Source organism: Elephas maximus, chromosome 1, assembly GCF_024166365.1.
Source record: "Elephas maximus indicus isolate mEleMax1 chromosome 1, mEleMax1 primary haplotype, whole genome shotgun sequence".
In the NCBI taxonomy this organism is placed as follows: domain Eukaryota; kingdom Metazoa; phylum Chordata; class Mammalia; order Proboscidea; family Elephantidae; genus Elephas; species Elephas maximus.
Window position 1 is genome coordinate 224615919 of NC_064819.1, and position 19806 is coordinate 224635724.

At 39.9% G+C, this 19806-nt stretch overlaps 1 protein-coding gene across 3 annotated transcripts in view; it reads right to left on the minus strand.

The window, feature by feature from the left end:
- RGS17 (regulator of G protein signaling 17) overlaps positions 1 to 19806 on the minus strand; it is a 118187-nt gene that overhangs the window by 9357 nt on the left and 89024 nt on the right. For 2 of the 3 annotated variants that reach the window (XM_049904105.1, XM_049904094.1), the window contains 3 exons: positions 19579 to 19722; positions 9712 to 9801; positions 6838 to 7072 (listed from right to left, as the gene is read on the minus strand). In XM_049904105.1, coding sequence (XP_049760062.1) covers positions 6838 to 7072; positions 9712 to 9801; positions 19579 to 19697 — 444 coding nt within the window. In that variant the 5' untranslated portion in view covers positions 19698 to 19722. The remainder of the gene's footprint in view (positions 1 to 6837; positions 7073 to 9711; positions 9802 to 19578; positions 19723 to 19806) is intronic. The other variant, XM_049904114.1, reaches the window with a different exon arrangement.

A 19806-nucleotide genomic window follows, 5' to 3' on the forward strand; every position in this document is an offset into this window, starting at 1 on the left:
TCTTGGGCCTTTGTATCAACTTGAATTTCACCTTCTTAGAGCGGTCTTACCTGACCATTCTTATTCTAAACCACACCATTCCACCTCCAGCCCCATCCTGTTTATCACAGTTTGTAGCTACTTGTTTTCGACATGACTTGCCTGTCTTCTTAAACTTTAAGCTCCATAAGGGACAGGCGAGTGTCTGTCTTGCTCACCATCATATCCCCAGCATCTAGCCCAATGCCTGCCTTATCGGAAACACTCAATAAATATTTTTTGGATGATAACATGGATGCATGCATGAAGAAATGAATCCAAGAATGGATAGTCAATGAGTTATGTTTAGAAAAAGTGATCTAAACCAGTGGAAATGTTAAAGCTACATAATTTTGCTTAAAGACACATGTATATTATATATGCACACACACACAGAATCCATGTATCTATCGCATCAGCATTATTTTTAGGTAAGTCTGGTGTCCTTAAATATGTTGATTACTTCTCCCCCTCCCCCGAAAGCAACTGGAAATTTAGGGTGAAATCCAGAAGCAGTTTCTACTACTAATGAAGTCACATGTGGCAGATCCTGAAAAATCATAGATTTAGTGGACTTTAAGAGTTTTTCCCACGCCATCATTCTATGAAATGAGGAAGCTGAGACTCCAGAGCACAGAAGCAAGTTGGTACCTGTCATGCACAGAGTAACAGCAGAGCCAGGTTACAGTCTTCTGGTAACAAGGCCATCACTTAGGGGATTTGTAGATAGCTGAACACACATAGTTTTCTTCAATTCAGATTTACAGTCATTTCTTCTTTCAATTTCAATTGGAAACCCTGGTGGTGTAGTGGTTAAGTGCTATGGCTGCTAACCAAAGGGCTGGCAGTTCAAATCTGCCAGGCGTTCCTTGGAAACTCTGTGGGGCAGTTCTACCCTGTCCTATCGGGTCACTATGAGTCAGAATCGACTCGACGGCGCTGGGTTCTTCTTTCAATAGCTCAAAGCTGTTTGTAATGGATAATAGCTTCTAAATAGAATTTTTTAATGAATTTCCTTATCCTGCTGGGTTTGTCTTTTTAATACTTAATAATATAAACTGATACCAGAATCTGTTAATCTGAAATCTGTCTTTATTACCTCTGTTTGTTTTCCCCTTGAGGACATCATATAAAAAGGAAATTTATTCTTGAAAGAAACGCTATCTCCTGATGTTTTTTACTTAAAATTTGACTCTTTCCCTTCTTGATATGTACTCAGTACCAAGAAATGGACATTATATCACCTGAGTGCAAACATGTCTTATTTATTACACAACGGCAAAATTATTAAAAATGCATAAAACATACTCTTAAATAATAAATCATGATTTTCGGCACATTGGCTTTGATGGTTTCATTAACAAAAAAATTATGCATATACAAATAATTTTTAAAAATGTAGCCTTTCCCTGCATTTAATAAAGAGGAACATGGTAGGTCAATCAAATTCAGCCAAAATGAAAGTCTAGTAAAAAAGAAAAAAAAATGATGTTCTGATCAAGAATAAAATCCTGACAATTTTTAGTCATCACCCTTTTATAAATGATTCAAATGTGCGTGTGTTTTAAAATATTTTGAGTGAGTAGAAACAGTTTTAGAATTTCAGAGGTAGAAAGGCCGGATTATCTAGGCCCCAAATGGAAAATAGACATCAAGTCTGATAGGTGTTCAAAGGGATTCTGAACAGGTGGTATCGGGGTACGGCAGTGAGGAGGGGTGTGATCCATTAGCCATTATCATTTGTGGGGACAAAGTGGGAGCACGCTAGCCTCACAGCTCTTCTTCTGGATCTGGTTTAATCTTCTCTATGCCCATTTTTACAGAAATCCTAGTGGTATAGCGGTTAAGAGTTTGGCTGCTAACCAAAAGGTCAGCAGTTCAAATCTACCAGTTTCCTTGGAAACTATGAGGCAGTTCTACCCTGTGCTATAGGGGTTGCTATGAGTCAGAATCAACTCGACAGCAATGGGTTTGTTTTTTTTGTTTTTTGTTTTATGCCTATTTTTATTTTTGTAAACAAATCAACTAAATAACCAAGGCCCAGAGAGATGAAGTAATTTATCCGAGGCCACACAATTAGATCATGACAGAGCCAGGACTAGAATCCTGGGTGTTTGAATATTAGTCCAGTGCTCTTATTATTAAGAAGTCCCTGGGTGGTGCAAACTGTTCAGTGCTGGACTACTAGCCAAAAGGTTGATGGCTCAAATCCACCCAGAGGCCCTTTGGAAGATGGGCCTAGTGAGCTGCTTCCGAAAGATCACAGCCTTGAAAACGTGATGGGGCAGTTTTACTCTGCACACATGGTGCCGCCATGAGTCAGAATTGATTCAACAGCAACTAACAGCTCCTTACTACTGTATAGTCAGGGCTGTTTGGATGTGACATATTTTCTCTCCAGTGTTGGAAAACAAAATTTGAAAGGCAATAACTCAGCGTCATCAGACAGCTATTATGTATTCTAGCGGATTAGAAATTGACAGAAAAGTTAGCGAGATACAATATATGGAAAGAACTCTTGGGTAGTAGGAAGCACGTGCCATGTTGTGAGTGTATCAGTGAGTCAACTCCATTAGCATAGTTCTAGAGTAAATACATCTATACCCAAAACACAAACCAGTGGCTTCGAGTCAATTCTGACTCACAGTGACCCCTCAGGACAGAGTAGAACTGCCCCAGAGGGTTATCAAGAGTGACTGCTGGATTTGAACTGCTGACCTTTTGGTTAGCAGCCGAGCTCTTAACCACTGTCCCACCAGGGCTCCAAATATATCTATACCTTGCCTTCAATATAGCTTTTTAAACATTATCTTATATAATTGCAAACGCCTACTTTTAGTTATTTGTTTTTTTCTGCTAAACAATATCATATTTGATTACTATGCTGAAATGTCCTCTGTATCAAGGAATGGAGGTTATATGACCTCCTGATTGCACGTCACCTCCTAGTTATCTACACTTATTAGAAGTGAAAGAGTTAATACAGCATTTCTAACTTGCACATGGATAAAGTAGACACTCATTTTACACATTTCAAGGTAAGGAGTCTAGGGAAGGATGGGACCACATCAAGTGCTGGACAAGGCACCAGTTACCACGGCTTAAAAAATGAGGGAATTTCATCATGTCTGTGACAGCAGGCTGTGAAGGCTGACCTCTGGGAGCAGGGAGGACCAGGTCAGGACATCTAAATGTACGGGTAATAATCACAGTGGTTCAGGGAGGACCAGGTCAGGACATCTAAATGTACGGGTAATAATCACAGTGGTTCAGGGAGGACCAGGTCAGGACATCTAAATGTACGGGTAATAATCACAGTGGTTCGGGTAGGACCAGGTCAGGACATCTAAATGTACGGGTAATAATCACAGTGGTTCAGGGAGGACCAGGTCAGGACATCTAAATGTACGGGTAATAATCACAGTGGTTCAGGGAGGACCAGGTCAGGACATCTAAATGTACGGGTAATAATCACAGTGGTTCGGGGAGGACCAGGTCAGGACATCTAAATGTACGGGTAATAATCACAGTGGTTCGGGGAGGACCAGGTCAGGACATCTAAATGTACGGGTAATAATCACAGTGGTTCAGGGAGGACCAGGTCAGGACATCTAAATGTACGGGTAATAATCACAGTGGTTCAGGGAGGACCAGGTCAGGACATCTAAATGTACGGGTAATAATCACAGTGGTTCGGGGAGGACCAGGTCAGGACATCTAAATGTACGGGTAATAATCACAGTGGTTCGGGGAGGACCAGGTCAGGACATCTAAATGTACGGGTAATAATCACAGTGGTTCAGGGAGGACCAGGTCAGGACATCTAAATGTACGGGTAATAATCACAGTGGTTCAGGGAGGACCAGGTCAGGACATCTAAATGTACGGGTAATAATCACAGTGGTTCAGGGAGGACCAGGTCAGGACATCTAAATGTACGGGTAATAATCACAGTGGTTCAGGGAGGACCAGGTCAGGACATCTAAATGTACGGGTAATAATCACAGTGGTTCAGGGAGGACCAGGTCAGGACATCTAAATGTACGGGTAATAATCACAGTGGTTCGGGGAGGACCAGGTCAGGACATCTAAATGTACGGGTAATAATCACAGTGGTTCAGGGAGGACCAGGTCAGGACATCTAAATGTACGGGTAATAATCACAGTGGTTCGGGGAGGACCAGGTCAGGACATCTAAATGTACGGGTAATAATCACAGTGGTTCGGGGAGGACCAGGTCAGGACATCTAAATGTACGGGTAATAATCACAGTGGTTCAGGGAGGACCAGGTCAGGACATCTAAATGTACGGGTAATAATCACAGTGGTTCGGGGAGGACCAGGTCAGGACATCTAAATGTACGGGTAATAATCACAGTGGTTCAGGGAGGACCAGGTCAGGACATCTAAATGTACGGGTAATAATCACAGTGGTTCGGGGAGGACCAGGTCAGGACATCTAAATGTACGGGTAATAATCACAGTGGTTCAGGGAGGACCAGGTCAGGACATCTAAATGTACGGGTAATAATCACAGTGGTTCGGGGAGGACCAGGTCAGGACATCTAAATGTACGGGTAATAATCACAGTGGTTCGGGGAGGACCAGGTCAGGACATCTAAATGTACGGATAATAATCACAGTGGTTCAGGGAGGACCAGGTCAGGACATCTAAATGTACGGGTAATAATCACAGTGGTTCGGGGAGGACCAGGTCAGGACATCTAAATGTACGGGTAATAATCACAGTGGTTCAGGGAGGACCAGGTCAGGACATCTAAATGTACGGGTAATAATCACAGTGGTTCGGGGAGGACCAGGTCAGGACATCTAAATGTACGGGTAATAATCACAGTGGTTCGGGGAGGACCAGGTCAGGACATCTAAATGTACGGGTAATAATCACAGTGGTTCAGGGAGGACCAGGTCAGGACATCTAAATGTACGGGTAATAATCACAGTGGTTCGGGGAGGACCAGGTCAGGACATCTAAATGTACGGGTAATAATCACAGTGGTTCAGGGAGGACCAGGTCAGGACATCTAAATGTACGGGTAATAATCACAGTGGTTCGGGGAGGACCAGGTCAGGACATCTAAATGTACGGGTAATAATCACAGTGGTTCAGGGAGGACCAGGTCAGGACATCTAAATGTACGGGTAATAATCACAGTGGTTCGGGGAGGACCAGGTCAGGACATCTAAATGTACGGGTAATAATCACAGTGGTTCGGGGAGGACCAGGTCAGGACATCTAAATGTACGGGTAATAATCACAGTGGTTCAGGGAGGACCAGGTCAGGACATCTAAATGTACGGGTAATAATCACAGTGGTTCGGGGAGGACCAGGTCAGGACATCTAAATGTACGGGTAATAATCACAGTGGTTCGGGGAGGACCAGGTCAGGACATCTAAATGTACGGGTAATAATCACAGTGGTTCGGGGAGGACCAGGTCAGGACATCTAAATGTACGGGTAATAATCACAGTGGTTCAGGTCGGATGGGAACGACCAGAAGAGAGCACCATGGAAAAGGGAATGCATTCTAGGAACTTCTAAGTTCTCCAAGTGCCCTAAAGCACACACCAGTTGCTCTGTCACTCAGTGCTCCAGGGACCTGGTCACACTGTCAACCACTCACCGAATGATTTCAACTCTGGTACCTGTGATGTTTCTCAGGGGCAAATTAATTTTAAAAAAGCTAGTAGAAAAGTGCTATTTGGTGGCTGGAAATGTTCGTTATTGCGAAGGTATGGTCTGGTAAAGCTTGCACTTTCAGTAGGAGGAAAACCAGTGTAAGTAAAATAATTGCCACTCCCCACCACTTCCTTAGGGGTATTAATAGATCATAAGGGCCCATTCCGCAGTTCTGTGAAAATTCAGTCACGACCAGCAACAAACATGCAGGGTTTTTTTTGTTTTTTTTTTTGAGCACTTATAGGAGAGGTTTTCAAACTAATATACATGTGGAAGGTGCCCTGTGATGCAGTGATTAAAGAGCCCGGCTGTGAACCAAAAGGTCTGCAATTTGAACCAGCCAGCTGCTCTGTGGGAGAAAGATGTGGGAGTCTACTTCCATAAAGATTCACAGCCTTGGAAACCCCATGGGGCAATTCTACCCTGTCCTATAACCCAACCCAGTGCCCTCGAGTGGATTCCAACTCATAGCGACCCTACAGGACAGAGTAGAAGTGCCCCATAGAGTTTCTAAGGAGCACCTGGCAGATTCGAACTGCCGACCCTTTGGTTAGCAGCCGTACACTTAACCACTATGCCACCAGGGTTTCCACTCTGTCCTATAGGGTTACTATAAGTCAGAATTGACTCGATGGCAATGAGTTTGGTTTGGTTTATGCATACAGAAAGCTTGTTCAAAAGGTAGATTCCTGGGCTCTGTTTCCAAAAATTCAGAAGTCCTAGGAAGGTCTGAAGAATTTGCTTTTTAAACATGTGCACCAGGTGATTCTCATACAGGTGACCTAAGGAACCCCACTTTGAGAAATACTGCCCTAAGTGTATTATTCCTCTCCACTTTAGTTCAAGCCATAGCAAACTGTGCTTAAATAAGTGGCTGAGTGTCAGTTCTGAAAAGCAAGCAGGCTACCACACAGTTCAGCCAGAGATAAATGATCAAGCATATAGTGGGGAAACAGCTTTCAAACATTTGTTGCCCCAATATTTGGGGGGATTCTCAAAATGGACACTGAAATATCTACCCCGTGAAGCCTTAGAACCTGTCCACCCCCACACACTACTCAATTTGGACACCAGTCCCTTTTTGGTCATCCTAGGTCTGAATGTTTTGCAGATTTTTACCTCTTTTGGTGATAGGATAGAAATGTAATCTTCATATATCATTCTGGCCTTTTCTTCAATTACTTTTTTGTTCTGCTCTTTCTTTAAGTCTTCGCAGGCAAGCCAGAAAAGTAGGTTCTCTTCACTGTATTCTGTTCGGAGGAACTCTCTGAAAAGGTTTCTTCCTGCTGGAGCCTTCATCATCTTGTCAAAATTTTGAGACCAGGACAAGACTTCATCTGCAGTGGGGTTTTGACTGCAGAGACAGAAGGAGGTCGTTACCAAAGACAATGTCGAAAGTGAGACCAGGTGCTACAATGCTATGCAATGCTGCCATCTAGTGGTTAGTATTTTAACACACAGACCTGTTGCTGTCCAGTCAATTCCGACTGATAAAAAAAAAATCTGGCCTTAATTAGAGCTTCCATTTGAAATGATTTAAGTGATTCCAGAAAGCCCCCCGCCCTCCTTCTCATCGGAAGCCCCTACTTGGATCCTCCTCGCTCTCACCTGCCACTGCCACCATTATAATTGTCAACTTTTAAGTTATGGGATTGTCCCTGTGAGAATTACAAATACCTGTGGGATCTGTAATATACTAACCTTTTAGCCATCATTTGCATCAAGTGGTAATTAATTTCTTTTCAAGTAATAACCAGGTGCCCCACTGGAGTAAAGTTTCTGGGTGGTAATGTAAACGAAACAAGGTCCACCTAAACCAAAAAATCCAAATCTGTTGCTATTGAGTTGATTCTGACTTATAGTGACCCTACAGTAGAATTGCCCCATAGGATTTTCAAGGAGCAGCTGGTGAATTCGAGCCGCCAACCTTTTGGTTAGCAGCGGAGCTCTTAACCACCATGTCACCAGGGCTCCAAACAAGGTCTACCTGGTAGTGTTCAACTGAAAACAAGGTGTGGCTTTTGGCAAGTTACATAACCCTTCTAAGACTGTTTCCTAAATAATTTTTAGTCAATAAGATTCTTTTCCAGCTATTAAAAACTCTGATTTTGCATTGGGAAAAAAAAAATTTTTTTTTTTTTTTTTGCATTGGTAGGGCTGCTAAAATCAGGACACTGCCAACACAGGTCCCAAACAACATCTAATCCACAGGACACAGAATATTTACTGATAGTCTTGCGGATGACTTTTCAATACGAATCAATGAAAGTAAATCATAAATTCTTAAAATGCAAGTCAAGGATCATTTCTCTGAGTATACCTTTTTATGCTGTTTTGGCTTTTGGAACCATAGCACAGTAAAACCTGCAAAAGCCGTAAGGCAGAAACCTGTCAGAGAAAGAAAACTCAAATATTTTCCAAAAAAACGAGTGATAGAAAAGTTTTCTGCCCTTTTAAAGGCAGGAAACTTGTAAGACCTGGAAAAACAAGGGCGTTCCAGCTCTCACAGTCTTCACTGTGTATTTCACAACTAAAATTGTAATAAATAAAAGTCAAAAAGGATGGAGGGGAAAAAAAATTGAATACATCCAAATAAATAAACCTACTGTATCTGAAATAAGTAACATGAACACATTGAAAGGGGATGTTACCCAATTAACTTCTGACCTATTCTTCCTCAAGCTAAGGAAAAAAAGGAAAAGAAGTATAAGTAGGTATTTAACTCTAGTTATTAGGTTTGTCTAGAATAATGACACGGGATAACAATTTTGAAACCACTTAATGCGTATTCTAGGCTTGAGCAATTAGTAAATGTATTGTGGATTATGAGAAACAGATTTTTCTTTGTTGTAGATGAGAGCTGCCAATATGGAAAGGCGGAGACAACAATGAACCCCGTGGTTTCGATTGGAATTGGAGGTATCAGTATGAACTCGGGTTTTTAATAATGATAGATTGATAGCTACAGAAATAGATAGATGTCTGTGTTTGTATTTCCTATCTCTGTACATTAAGAGGGCCTAGAAGCAATGAGCCCACCACAGCAATGAGTATACTAGCCCTCAGATCTTGGTTTCTAAATACTATTCTCCACTAAAAGGAACCAACTATCCTTGAAGAAATGAATGATTACAGGGCTGGGCCTTGGAAAGTACAGGATGATTCTAGAATATCTTCTTGTCCCAGAAAGCAAGGACCTACTCAAGGAATGACGGGACATGTGAAAATGGCTCCCACTGGCCAAATTGGGGATGATTTGAGAATGAAAAAGTAATAGTAACGGATTATAACCCACAGACGAAAAAGAATCCACGAGTCCATACTGTTAAGACATTTTAAAAATAACTAAGTGGAGGATAAAGGAAAGCTCTTTGTTAGACTAGAATGTTAACAGATGTAGAAAGGATGATGGAATTAGGAAAATCACTATTAGCACGCGCTGTTGTAATGACTGTTTCAGTCAGGCAAGATTGATAAATGGATGCTAAAACTAGAGGGTGAAAGTATGATGCAAGTGGGACATTGGCATAGTTTCAGCCTCTCTGTACAAGACACTTGGAAATTAGAAGTTTTACAGTGGACAAAACAAGGAATCAGTTACCAGGATGTACCTCCTTATATGATACACTACAATCACAAAATAAGATCTGCCAGATTGAGTTTACCTTCCTTTCACAAGATTCATTCCATTTTGAGGGGTATTAGGAAGCAACACATGATACTTAAGCACTCCATTGATGTAAACAGCATGCAAATAGCATATAAACCAAAAACCAAACCCAGTGCCGTTGAGTAAATTCCGACTCATAGTGACCCTACAGGACAGAGTAGAACTGCCCCATAGAGTTTCCAAGGAGCGCCTGGCAGAGTTGAACTGCTGACCCTTTGGTTAGCAGCCGTAGCACTTAACCACTAAGCCACCAGGTTTCCCAAACAGCACACAAGTACCATAAACACACAGCATACAAACAGCATCATGTGGCTCACACTCACCATTCCTCTATGACCTGGATGCTCTCCATTTTGGTGGTATGCGCCGGTCTTCCTGCACTGTCTCCTCGTTCTTCATTCCTAACGGTGAGGCTGCAACGTAGTATAACACTTTATTGTATCTACAGCAAGTTAATCTTTTTTTTTCAAAGAAAATAATACATCTTGCAGGAGAAATATCTCACAGAAGAATTTTATTTCCAAATCGGTGAAAACATTTAAAGTACAAAAAGAGCAATACCATTTTTAAATGTTGGGTAAGCTCATGTCATCTAGAGGAAAGAGAATAATTATTTAATAATTCAGAATCTCAAAAACTGAAGATATCTTTGTCCATTCTGACTCCATCCTTATATAATTTTAATTAGTAAAAACTCCTGAGACACTTGCATGATTATATACTTTAATATTTGATATATATCATTATGTTACTCTTTAAATGGAAAGTCATTTTGGCTTTTGATTAGTTCTATTCATAGTTTATTTTCCATTTATTTTTCTCCATTGATAGCTAAGAAGATAGAATGTATCAGAATCAAATGCAGATTTGCTAAATCTACATCCTCCTTCCCTGCAAACCAGGTTTTCTCTCACCCTGCCCGTCATTCCTCCATCCACTCAGGTTTGAACTACTGGATTTATATTTGACATTGTTTTTACCCTTTCACCCCATTCAGTTACTCTCCAAGTTTTCTATATTCTTATTTGACAAGTTCTTGAGAAGAACAGGCCAGGAACTCTGAGGATTCGGAGACCAGAGCATTGGATGGGAGGAGCCTGGGGAGAACTCTGTGGAACAGAGGTTTGGAAATTCTACAGATTAGCAGAGCTAGGGTAAACCCATGGGCTTTAGTGGCCCAGAACAAGAATAAAAATTGCCTGATTCAGGTAAACTGTAGCTGACTAGGGCCCTACCGTGGAATGACCAAGGTTCTAGGTGTCGGCTGGAAAGAATGGGAGAGGTTATGAGGAGATACTAAGAAGCAGGGTGGTGAAGATGGCTAAAGGACTTGCACAACTTAACTTCTAAGTTAACAAACTGATACCTTTGTCTAGAAGCCCAGGAGCTTCAGGAGAGTCTGTTAGAGAGCAAAAAGAAGTTCAGATAGTACCTCTTTTCATTTGTTCTTTGTCCATTCGCTTATCCATTCAATAAGAGGCAATGGAAACTATCATTTTCTAGTGCCTGTTATGTAGCAGGCACTGTTAAGTGCCAGACACTTTTCTTTACCTTCAATTTTATTACCCTCATTTTATAGCTAAGGAAAGTGAGGCACAGGGCTGCCTAGTAGGTTGGCCCAAAGTCTAACACCAAATATGTGGTATGGCTGAAGTTTGAATTCAATAGTCAAACAAACCTATTATTTTTATTGAGTCCCTACTCTGAACCAAGCACTCTCATAGACACTGAAGCAATAAATTTGTTATGTGAACACAGAAGAGGGTCACTGACATGGTTGTGTGAGAGAGAAGGAGTTTAGGGGGAGAAGGCTTCCAATAAATAGTTATTCTTAAGCTGGAAGGTTTGGTAAGAGAAGACTAGACAATGTGACGTTAATTCTTTCTTACATTCTGAGGTGCAAGGGTAAGGATGAAGAGAATGCAGAAAAGAGTTTAAGGAAGGGGGGCTTGACGAATACGCCAACGTACAACTTAGGCAGAAAAACTTACTTGAGAAAGTGGAGGACCTGGGAAAAAGCCAACCCAACAGGAAATGGAAAGGATCCTTTAATCAGAAAAAGAACACAGCGAAGAAAACCATAGTGAAATAAACTGAATTCCATTCTAAGCATTTCTAGGGATAATGACGGGTTTCTTGGTGTAGATCCACAGAGAGAAAAGGACAAACTGCTTACAAAAGAGGTATAACCCAACGAATTCTGGGAAGTAGAAACTATAGCTAATTGTCACCCAAACACCCAACAAACTAGCTAGTGCTTGACTCCTGCCCTGCAGGGGAGGGAGGCTGCCATTTCACAGTGAGTGCTGCCAAGTGTAGGAGCGATGGTAGAGAGCGAGGAGGATTCACACAGTGTAGCAAAACTTTGTGTGTCTCTGCATGTGGGTTCTGTGAATGTGTGTTCAGCAGAGAATGAACTGGTTCAATCCCCTGCTTAGAATTTGCATTTCTACCCCAGATACACTGAATTAATATAGCATAAGAATGTATACATAGGAATCACCTGGGGAATCTTGTTAAAATGTAGATGTATACATAAGAATCACCCGGGGATCCTGTTAATATGTCGATTCTGACACAGTACATCTGGGGTGGAAACACAAATTCTTAGCAGGGGGTTGGACCAGAAAGAACCAGTTCGAAGCCCTGGTTTGCAGCTTGAGGTGGCCTAAGAAACCTGGTGGCACAATGATTAAGTGCTTGGCTGCTAACCAAAAGGTGGGTGGTTTGAACCCACCAGCAGCTCCATAGAAGAAAAGACCTGGCATTCAGCTCCGGTAAAGATTACAGCCCAGAAACCCTATGGGGCAGTTCTACTCTGTCCTAAAGGGTTGTTATGAATTAGAATGACTCAACAGCACACAACAACAGGAAATCTCAGTCCTCTAATACACTAAGATCATACGTGTGTTTTAGAGGTGATTTCGTTAATTTCTCAAAGTATCTGAATAAGACTGCTTCTCTGAAATTTGATGCATTTTCAGTAATTATGGAAAAATAGGGAAGCCACTATTGACAATATTCTGTAAAATTCCCTGGGAAAAATTACTAATGTCAAAATGTATAAAACATGCATTGTTTTGAAATTCTTGAAAGATCTTATTTAAATAGGAAGTTAATACTCTGCCAAGCTCTACCAAGCTTGTATGTGACACACATACCCTTTACCAGGCTTGTATGTGACACACACATGAACACACTCACATCAAGACACTAGAAGAAGGCTTGAAAAAAAAATTCTTTCTCTGATTATATAATAAACTCCTTGAGAAGTCTTCTGTTATATTTCCACACAGTGTCCCACAGAGTACATCACACAAAATACCGGTATACCTCTTTTATGCAGTATCTTTTTTGAAAAATTTATCCTCCATTGTGCCTTCACTCTAGAAGCAACAAGTCTGGAATCCACATGCCTGATTCACAAGTTTCTGCCCATGGATCCTGGCTCTTTTATCAGTTTCTGTGATATTTACAAACATCCCAAATGCCACCTATTACAGTGATCCTTAGGAAATACTGGGTTGTGTTTATATCTTTCGTTTCTACAGATGGTAAAATATGGACACCCATTTGTACTACAACTGCTTAATACCAGACATTCAACAAATGCTTAACTATTCACTGTTGGTTCCATTTCTTGATCTACAATTAGACACAGCCTGGTCCTGCAGGAAGACAGTGAGCTTTAGCAATTGGCAAATGTCCTTTGAATCAATCGCCCTTTAGTTCTGTTCTTAAAAAATTGGTTACAAGATTTCCATTATGGTTTCAGTTACCAATAGTCACTGATAGTGTCATCGCAAGATGAAGAGAAATGAAGGAAAAAGACCAGGAGGGCTGACGTTAGATTGGCATCTTCTCCTGGGAATGACTGATGTCTGTTGCCAATTACACCTGGCCTTGCTCTAAGCAACATTGGTTTTTTTTTTTTTTAAGGTAATATATTATTGAAAATATTTTCTCAGATATACATATACTTGTTATATGTGGTTGAGAAAAGCTCTAAAAGGAAAAAAACAAACCTACCAGTCATGAGAGATTGCATGGAGACACAGGCTTTTAACTTTTACTCTATAACATTTTCAGCTAATATTCCTACTTTTTCAACAACTAAATCCAGAAAGAGAACAGAATCCACACTGCAGAAGTTTTGATCAAAGCTTAAATATTTCGTGGAAGAAAATGCCAATAATGTAGGCTGAATATAATAAACATTTAAAAATCCCATTAGAGATTTTCTAGAATGGTGATGTTGGGAAGAAAAGTACATTCGGTACATTTTAGAGAATAAGGAAATATGCCCTCTTTGTGCGGGTGGATTTTTTATTTGTTTGTTTATGGAGGGGTTGGGTAATGGGAAGGGGAAAATATTGTTTGCTGCCAACTATAGAGTTTACCAGGGAGCCTGGTGGTGCAGTGGGTAAGCGCTTGGCTGCTAACTGAAAGGTTAGCAGTTTGAATCTACCAGGTGCTCCATGGGAGAAAGATGTGGCAGTTTGCTTCCATAAAAATTTACAGCCTTGGAGACTCTCTGGGGCAGTTCAGCTCTATTCTATAGAGTCGATATGAGTCGAATTGACTCGATGGCAATGGGTTTATTTGGTTTTATAGTTTACCTAATGACTTGTCACAGATATGTGCAAGGCCTATTTTGGAAAATAGTTTGCTTTTGTAAGAAAAAAAACTGGTTCTTAGGGAGAACCCTTGAAACCATTGTAAATAAGATGAAAACTCTGCAGTAGTCATCATAACTTGGATAGAGTCTGGTCACAAAACCACAAATATTTACATAAAACTCAGCCAAAAAATCAATGTGATGCTTCCATTTAATACAGTATGACATCCAGACTCCAAGACAGAACCACTGTCATTGGTAAAGACAGATACCATTCAATATTTTAATATTCTCATACTTTTTTTTTTTTTTTTTATGATATCAACCTTTTCTTTTTATTCAACAGCTTCTACCTCAAATTTCCCTTCAGGTTCCCATCCTTTAGGTTCTGAAAAAAATTGGTAGGTTATCCTTCAAATGCTTGGTTATCATCATTCAAATATCTTAGTAAAATACTACAGCTTTATTCAGGAGTCAGCAACAATTTACAAATATGTATTGAACACCTGGTTTATGCAACGTTCCCTGGGTTGGCAGTGCAAGATGACTAAGACAAAGGCTGTGCTGTTGAGGGGCTCAGACAGGTAAATCAACATCACGTGGCACTGTGATAAGAATTAAAATAGCTGTATGCATATGGTGTTTTTTAGATGCAGGTACAGTGTCTATACTTTTGCACGAGAGAATCGAGAAAGGCTTCGCAGAGGAGGTAATGACTAAACAAGGCTGAAAAATGAGCAGCTGTGTGCCAGATGGAGACCTAGACAAAGGGAATTCTAAGCAGAGGGGGGAAAAATTGTGTTGAAGCTGGAAGTTGTAAAAAGGCGTGATATAAACGTGGCACACACTGGACAAATCCGATGTTTCAGGTGGGAGCAAGAGATTCAAACAGGCAGTGCAGTGTAATGTAATGGGCCAAGAAAACCATGAGGTGGACTCCCAGTCTAAAATACACCTCCTTGAATATGATTTTGGCAATGGATTTGGCCTTCTTGTGCACTAGTTTGCCATGCAGAATGGGGATATAATGGTAGTGACCTATTTCACAAGAATAAAGCAAAGAATAAAAACTTGTGACAAAAAGGCATGTTCTTACAAATGCTTACTTAAGAGCAAATCGGTTGCACATTAAATGACAATTCTAAGGTTACCAACAGCTTTGTATTGCATCTCGAGGAAACAGTCCTCCATGTTGCCATTATTATAAAACACTTCCTCATATGTTATCTACTTCTTCCTCACAACTGTCCTGTAAGGTAAGCAGGGATTTGTTATTCATCATTCCCATTTTATTTATAAGGAAACAATCACCAACGCTGGACTTATACCACACCTGCAACTAAGACATATTAGGGCTAGGACTGGAACTCATGTCTTCAGCTTTCTTGTCTCATGCTCATTTTGTCCATGCAATGCCACTTCTCTATGGACAAGTGTTAACTGTGGTATTTTACCTTTTAATTAATTACAAAGCTTGACTGCTCTTCAGTGTTTGGAATATGTAGACCTCCTATCACAAAGAAATGCACTGAGTGGGAATGCCCTCCCTGTAGGCATTTATCCCACTGCTATCGATAGTAGTTGTTGCCCAGATGACCGAGCAGACAACAGATGTTGGTGAGGAGTAACTTCTCAATTCCCTGGAAGTTGAGATTATCAGGAAGGAGTTGTTACAGAGGTTTTGGAAGCAAAGCCTGAAAGAGCAGGAGAAGAGGCCATACTGCTCATGACCCTGAGCAAGGTGTGGCGACTAGAAGGGCCTACCTGGGAAGTACAACTTCTTCTATCAGCAAAGAGAACTTGGGGAGAAGAGATGAGGAAAGGAGGAGAGAGTACAACAGATGCATTGCTTAGAAATGAGGACAAAGAGGCACCAGAAGGTGGGGCAGGAACTATGGAACAGCCAAAATTAAAGACACGTATGGCTCAGGTACGTCAAACCTGTGGCTTGAACCTCATCCCTTTCACGTCTATGTTTTTGTAATACAACCTGGTTTTGGGTGGAGATGGGAATGGTGACTAGAAATTTGTGTCCAGAAATGCTATACAACACTTGTCTAGAAAACAACATCAACAAACATTGCCCCCTTCTAAAGACTCCCCCTACATTTTATAATCGTGGATTGTATGTTATGGGGTCCCTGGGTAGAGCACACAGATAAGTGCCTGGCTGTTCATCCAAAGGTTGGGGGTTTGAATTCATTTAGAGGCTCTTAGAAGAAAGGCCTGGTGACCTAGTTCCAAAAGATCAGAGTCATTGAAAACTCTATGGAGCATAGTTCCACTCTGACACACGGGGGTGCTGTGAGTCAGAATTGCCTCAACAGCAGCTTTAATTTTTAATCATATGTCGTAAAACAAATATTTCATTTGGCTTAAGCTTTTATTTTGGCAAGTAAAATGATCCGCTATTAAATATCTCCCCACTAGATGGCTGTGTTACCTTTTTAAAAATACCTTTTAATCAAATCAGAATAAAAGAAAACTGAAAAAGCTTTGGGGAGTAATTACTCTTGCTTAGAGGAAAAAAAAAAAATTCCTACATGGAGTTTTGATCATTATATCTTTCTAAGGAATGTGAAAAGAGTCATTCAGTTTTCCAGTGAGTGGAATAATCAAACTCGAATGGGATAAATTTAATCTTGGGAGGTGTACTTAATTGTATCCATCTATCCTTTCTGATATTTAGAAAATGTTCTGACTATTCCCCGGCCCAAAGTCATTTCTTCTTCCGACATACGATGACTGAAGATAAAGCTCCTCCCTTCCGGATACTTTCTCTTGGCTATCGATTTCTCTCTGTACATGCTTCTGTTTAAAAAATGGATTTTAAAAATTTCCTCTTTTTATTTGTACTCAACTTGTTTTTCAAACTCTAAGGTATGAATTTTAGGTTCATCAACACATTAATTTGCAGGAAATATATTGTTAAAAAACCAATAACATGAAGTTTGATAAGTCATTTACATTTATTACTAGATACAAAAATTTATTTTCCTAGCACTCTATTTCCTTAACAGGAAGTAAAATCAGCCACATGACAACTGCTCCTATTCAGGAATGACAGTCACTTCATATTTTGATTTCTAACTTTTTTTGGGGGGGTCCATAAATTGCATTTTTGAAGAAGTGTTTCTTTTTTGTTCTGCTCCTTTGACCTAGCCTGGAAAATTTGAAAAACATTTTTTTCTTTCTTTTTCACTCAAATAAGCCTTTAATTTTTTTCCCCTAATCTCTAAGTACAAAAATAATAATTTTAAAAATGCATGTGTAAAGGACGTTTTCATTTGAAATAAGGCAAACAGTCACAATTACAATCCATAGTTCAAGATAATTTTACTTTTATCTTTTTTATATCAGTTGTTTATATTAGAAATTTCCCATAATTTGTCAAATATAGAAGGGACTATAATTTATATGCTGTACACTGTATTGCCCAGGCTCAGACATTCATTGCTTATAACTAACAAATGCTGTTTCCAAAGACTTCTGATACTCTAGAACACTCCTCCAATGCACCATGTTTGCAGAGCCAAATACGTGCCCCCCTAGCAGTGTGGAAAGTTAATGCAGCTTCTACACTTGTTTTGTTCTCAGCCCATAGTCTATGTTCTGTGACAATCTGATGCTCATAAACTAATGTTGAATGTCTTGTTAATAAATACAAACTTCAAAAATTGATAAAAGCAAGTCTCTCTAGATATCTACATGGCAGAGAAAAGCCATGTATCTCACTAAATATTTGTTTGACTGCAAATACAGCACAACAAAATGGGGGTACTCTATTTTGGTGTTTTAATCTTGAAACAATTTAGAAATAAGTTTTGGTAGGCAAATAAGATCATATATTGATGACTGGAACATGGCAAAGTGCAAAGAAGAAATATAAACATAATTCTGTCACTGTGTGACAATGTATTTGTAACATTTTATACAGAATTTAAAATAAAATAGCTTTCCTTTCTGAGGTAATTTTTGTATTATATTCATAAGCTGATCTTATTTTTTTTAAGCCAACTTTTCTTTATTATTATTATTTCAAGGCAACTCATTTTTAAAGAGCTTTTATTCCAATATGAGGTGCTGCATAGCCCAATGAGCTAACCCTTATTAAATGCCAACTATATATCAGGTACTGTTATACTGTTCTAAAGTCTTTCTGTGTATTATCTCATTTAATTTTTACAACAGCCTTATGAGGTAGGAATTCTTATTATCATCATCTGGCAGAGGTGGAATCTGAGGACCAGAGAGACTAACTTGTCAAGGTCGCATAAGTAGTGACAGGTGAAGAAATGTCTGACTTCAGAAGAATCTTAAAGGTAGGTCAGAATTACCTTAAACCATCCAAATTACTTCCAGATTCTGGATTTGGGATTTCCTAGAATGGACCATGGATTGTTCATGATCAGGGATTCTATTATTGTATAGTACTTTTCATGTTCTACTGTGGCCACCATGATATAATATTATACCACCATATCATAAAAATAACCTCAGTTGGTGTTAGGAAACTGTAGAGGTCATACCCGAGAAGAGGACTCAAGCCTCTGAGCCTTTCTTTAAGATTTTGAAATAGGTCAGGAAGATTCAGAAGATCTGTTCTGAAAATTTAATCTTAAAGGACCCCAAACTTGTGGTTTTAAGGAAAGTTCCATTAAGTCTAGCATCCTCCTGGGAGATGTCATCTGCATAAATCTTGGAACTCTGGGACCTACATGCTTCCTTACTTACAGGCATTTTGGGAATTTGGAACTGGAGAAGGTTCTCTGAGGTGCCCGAATCATGCACATTTAGTACTGGAATGGACACAGCTGTCCATTCTTCATTATTTTGCCAAAGAGAAAATCAAAGAACAAAGAGATTAAGACTTTCCACAATGTCATGGCCTGTGAGTGCTCAAGTCACAATGGAAAGTAGGCTTTTTGGCTCTTATTTCAGCATTTTTCATTAACTGACTTAGCCTTCACACCAGGCAGAGCCCCTGACCTCCTAGATTTGTGGGTGCAAGTTGGTAGCACTTCTCTCTCTGTCCTTATTGGCAGGAGATGTGGGCTGAGGTTGACACTCTGACCCAGCGCTATCTGGTTATGCAACTGATATCTAGCCCATAACAACAAAATTATATTCCATACATCTTCTTAATGTTCTTGCACATTCTGTAACACTGGAAATTATTAACTGTTAAATACCCGTTGCCATCTCTTCGATGCCAACTCATAGCCACCTTATAGTCATAACTGTTAAATAGATACCTATATAACCATAATCTTTATTTTTATTTACATCGTTAAGAAGCATGGATGGAGAAGGACATGATATAAAATAATTATTTCATTCTTTACCTTACTGTCAATTTAAATGTAGATTCTGAGGAAATACTATATTTTGCTTGTGAAAATTTTTACATTAAACCGGTGATAGTCTTCAACAATTCCTACTTGAAAAGGAAAAGGAAAAGAAAGAAAAACAGACCTGCTGAGAAGTTTCTGTGGTCCCAGGAACTGACATGCACATTCATTCTAGTTATTACCTAGCTCAGGTGTGGTATCATACAGGTAACAAGACATACCAGGAGCAGCTGCAACAACAGCACCAGCAAAAGCAACATGTGTTGTTGGGCCTCTGGTTTCCAGGTGCTTGAGACATAGCAGGTGTTCCTTCATTTTGTGTCTGCTGCCTTTTTCGCATTTCAGCTACTTCAGTACCCAGCTGGCTGAAGGAAAAGAAAAAGCATGAAAGTATGAAAAAAAAATTAGCATAAAGATAAATTGCCTATGCTGAATGAAGCCTACTTTAG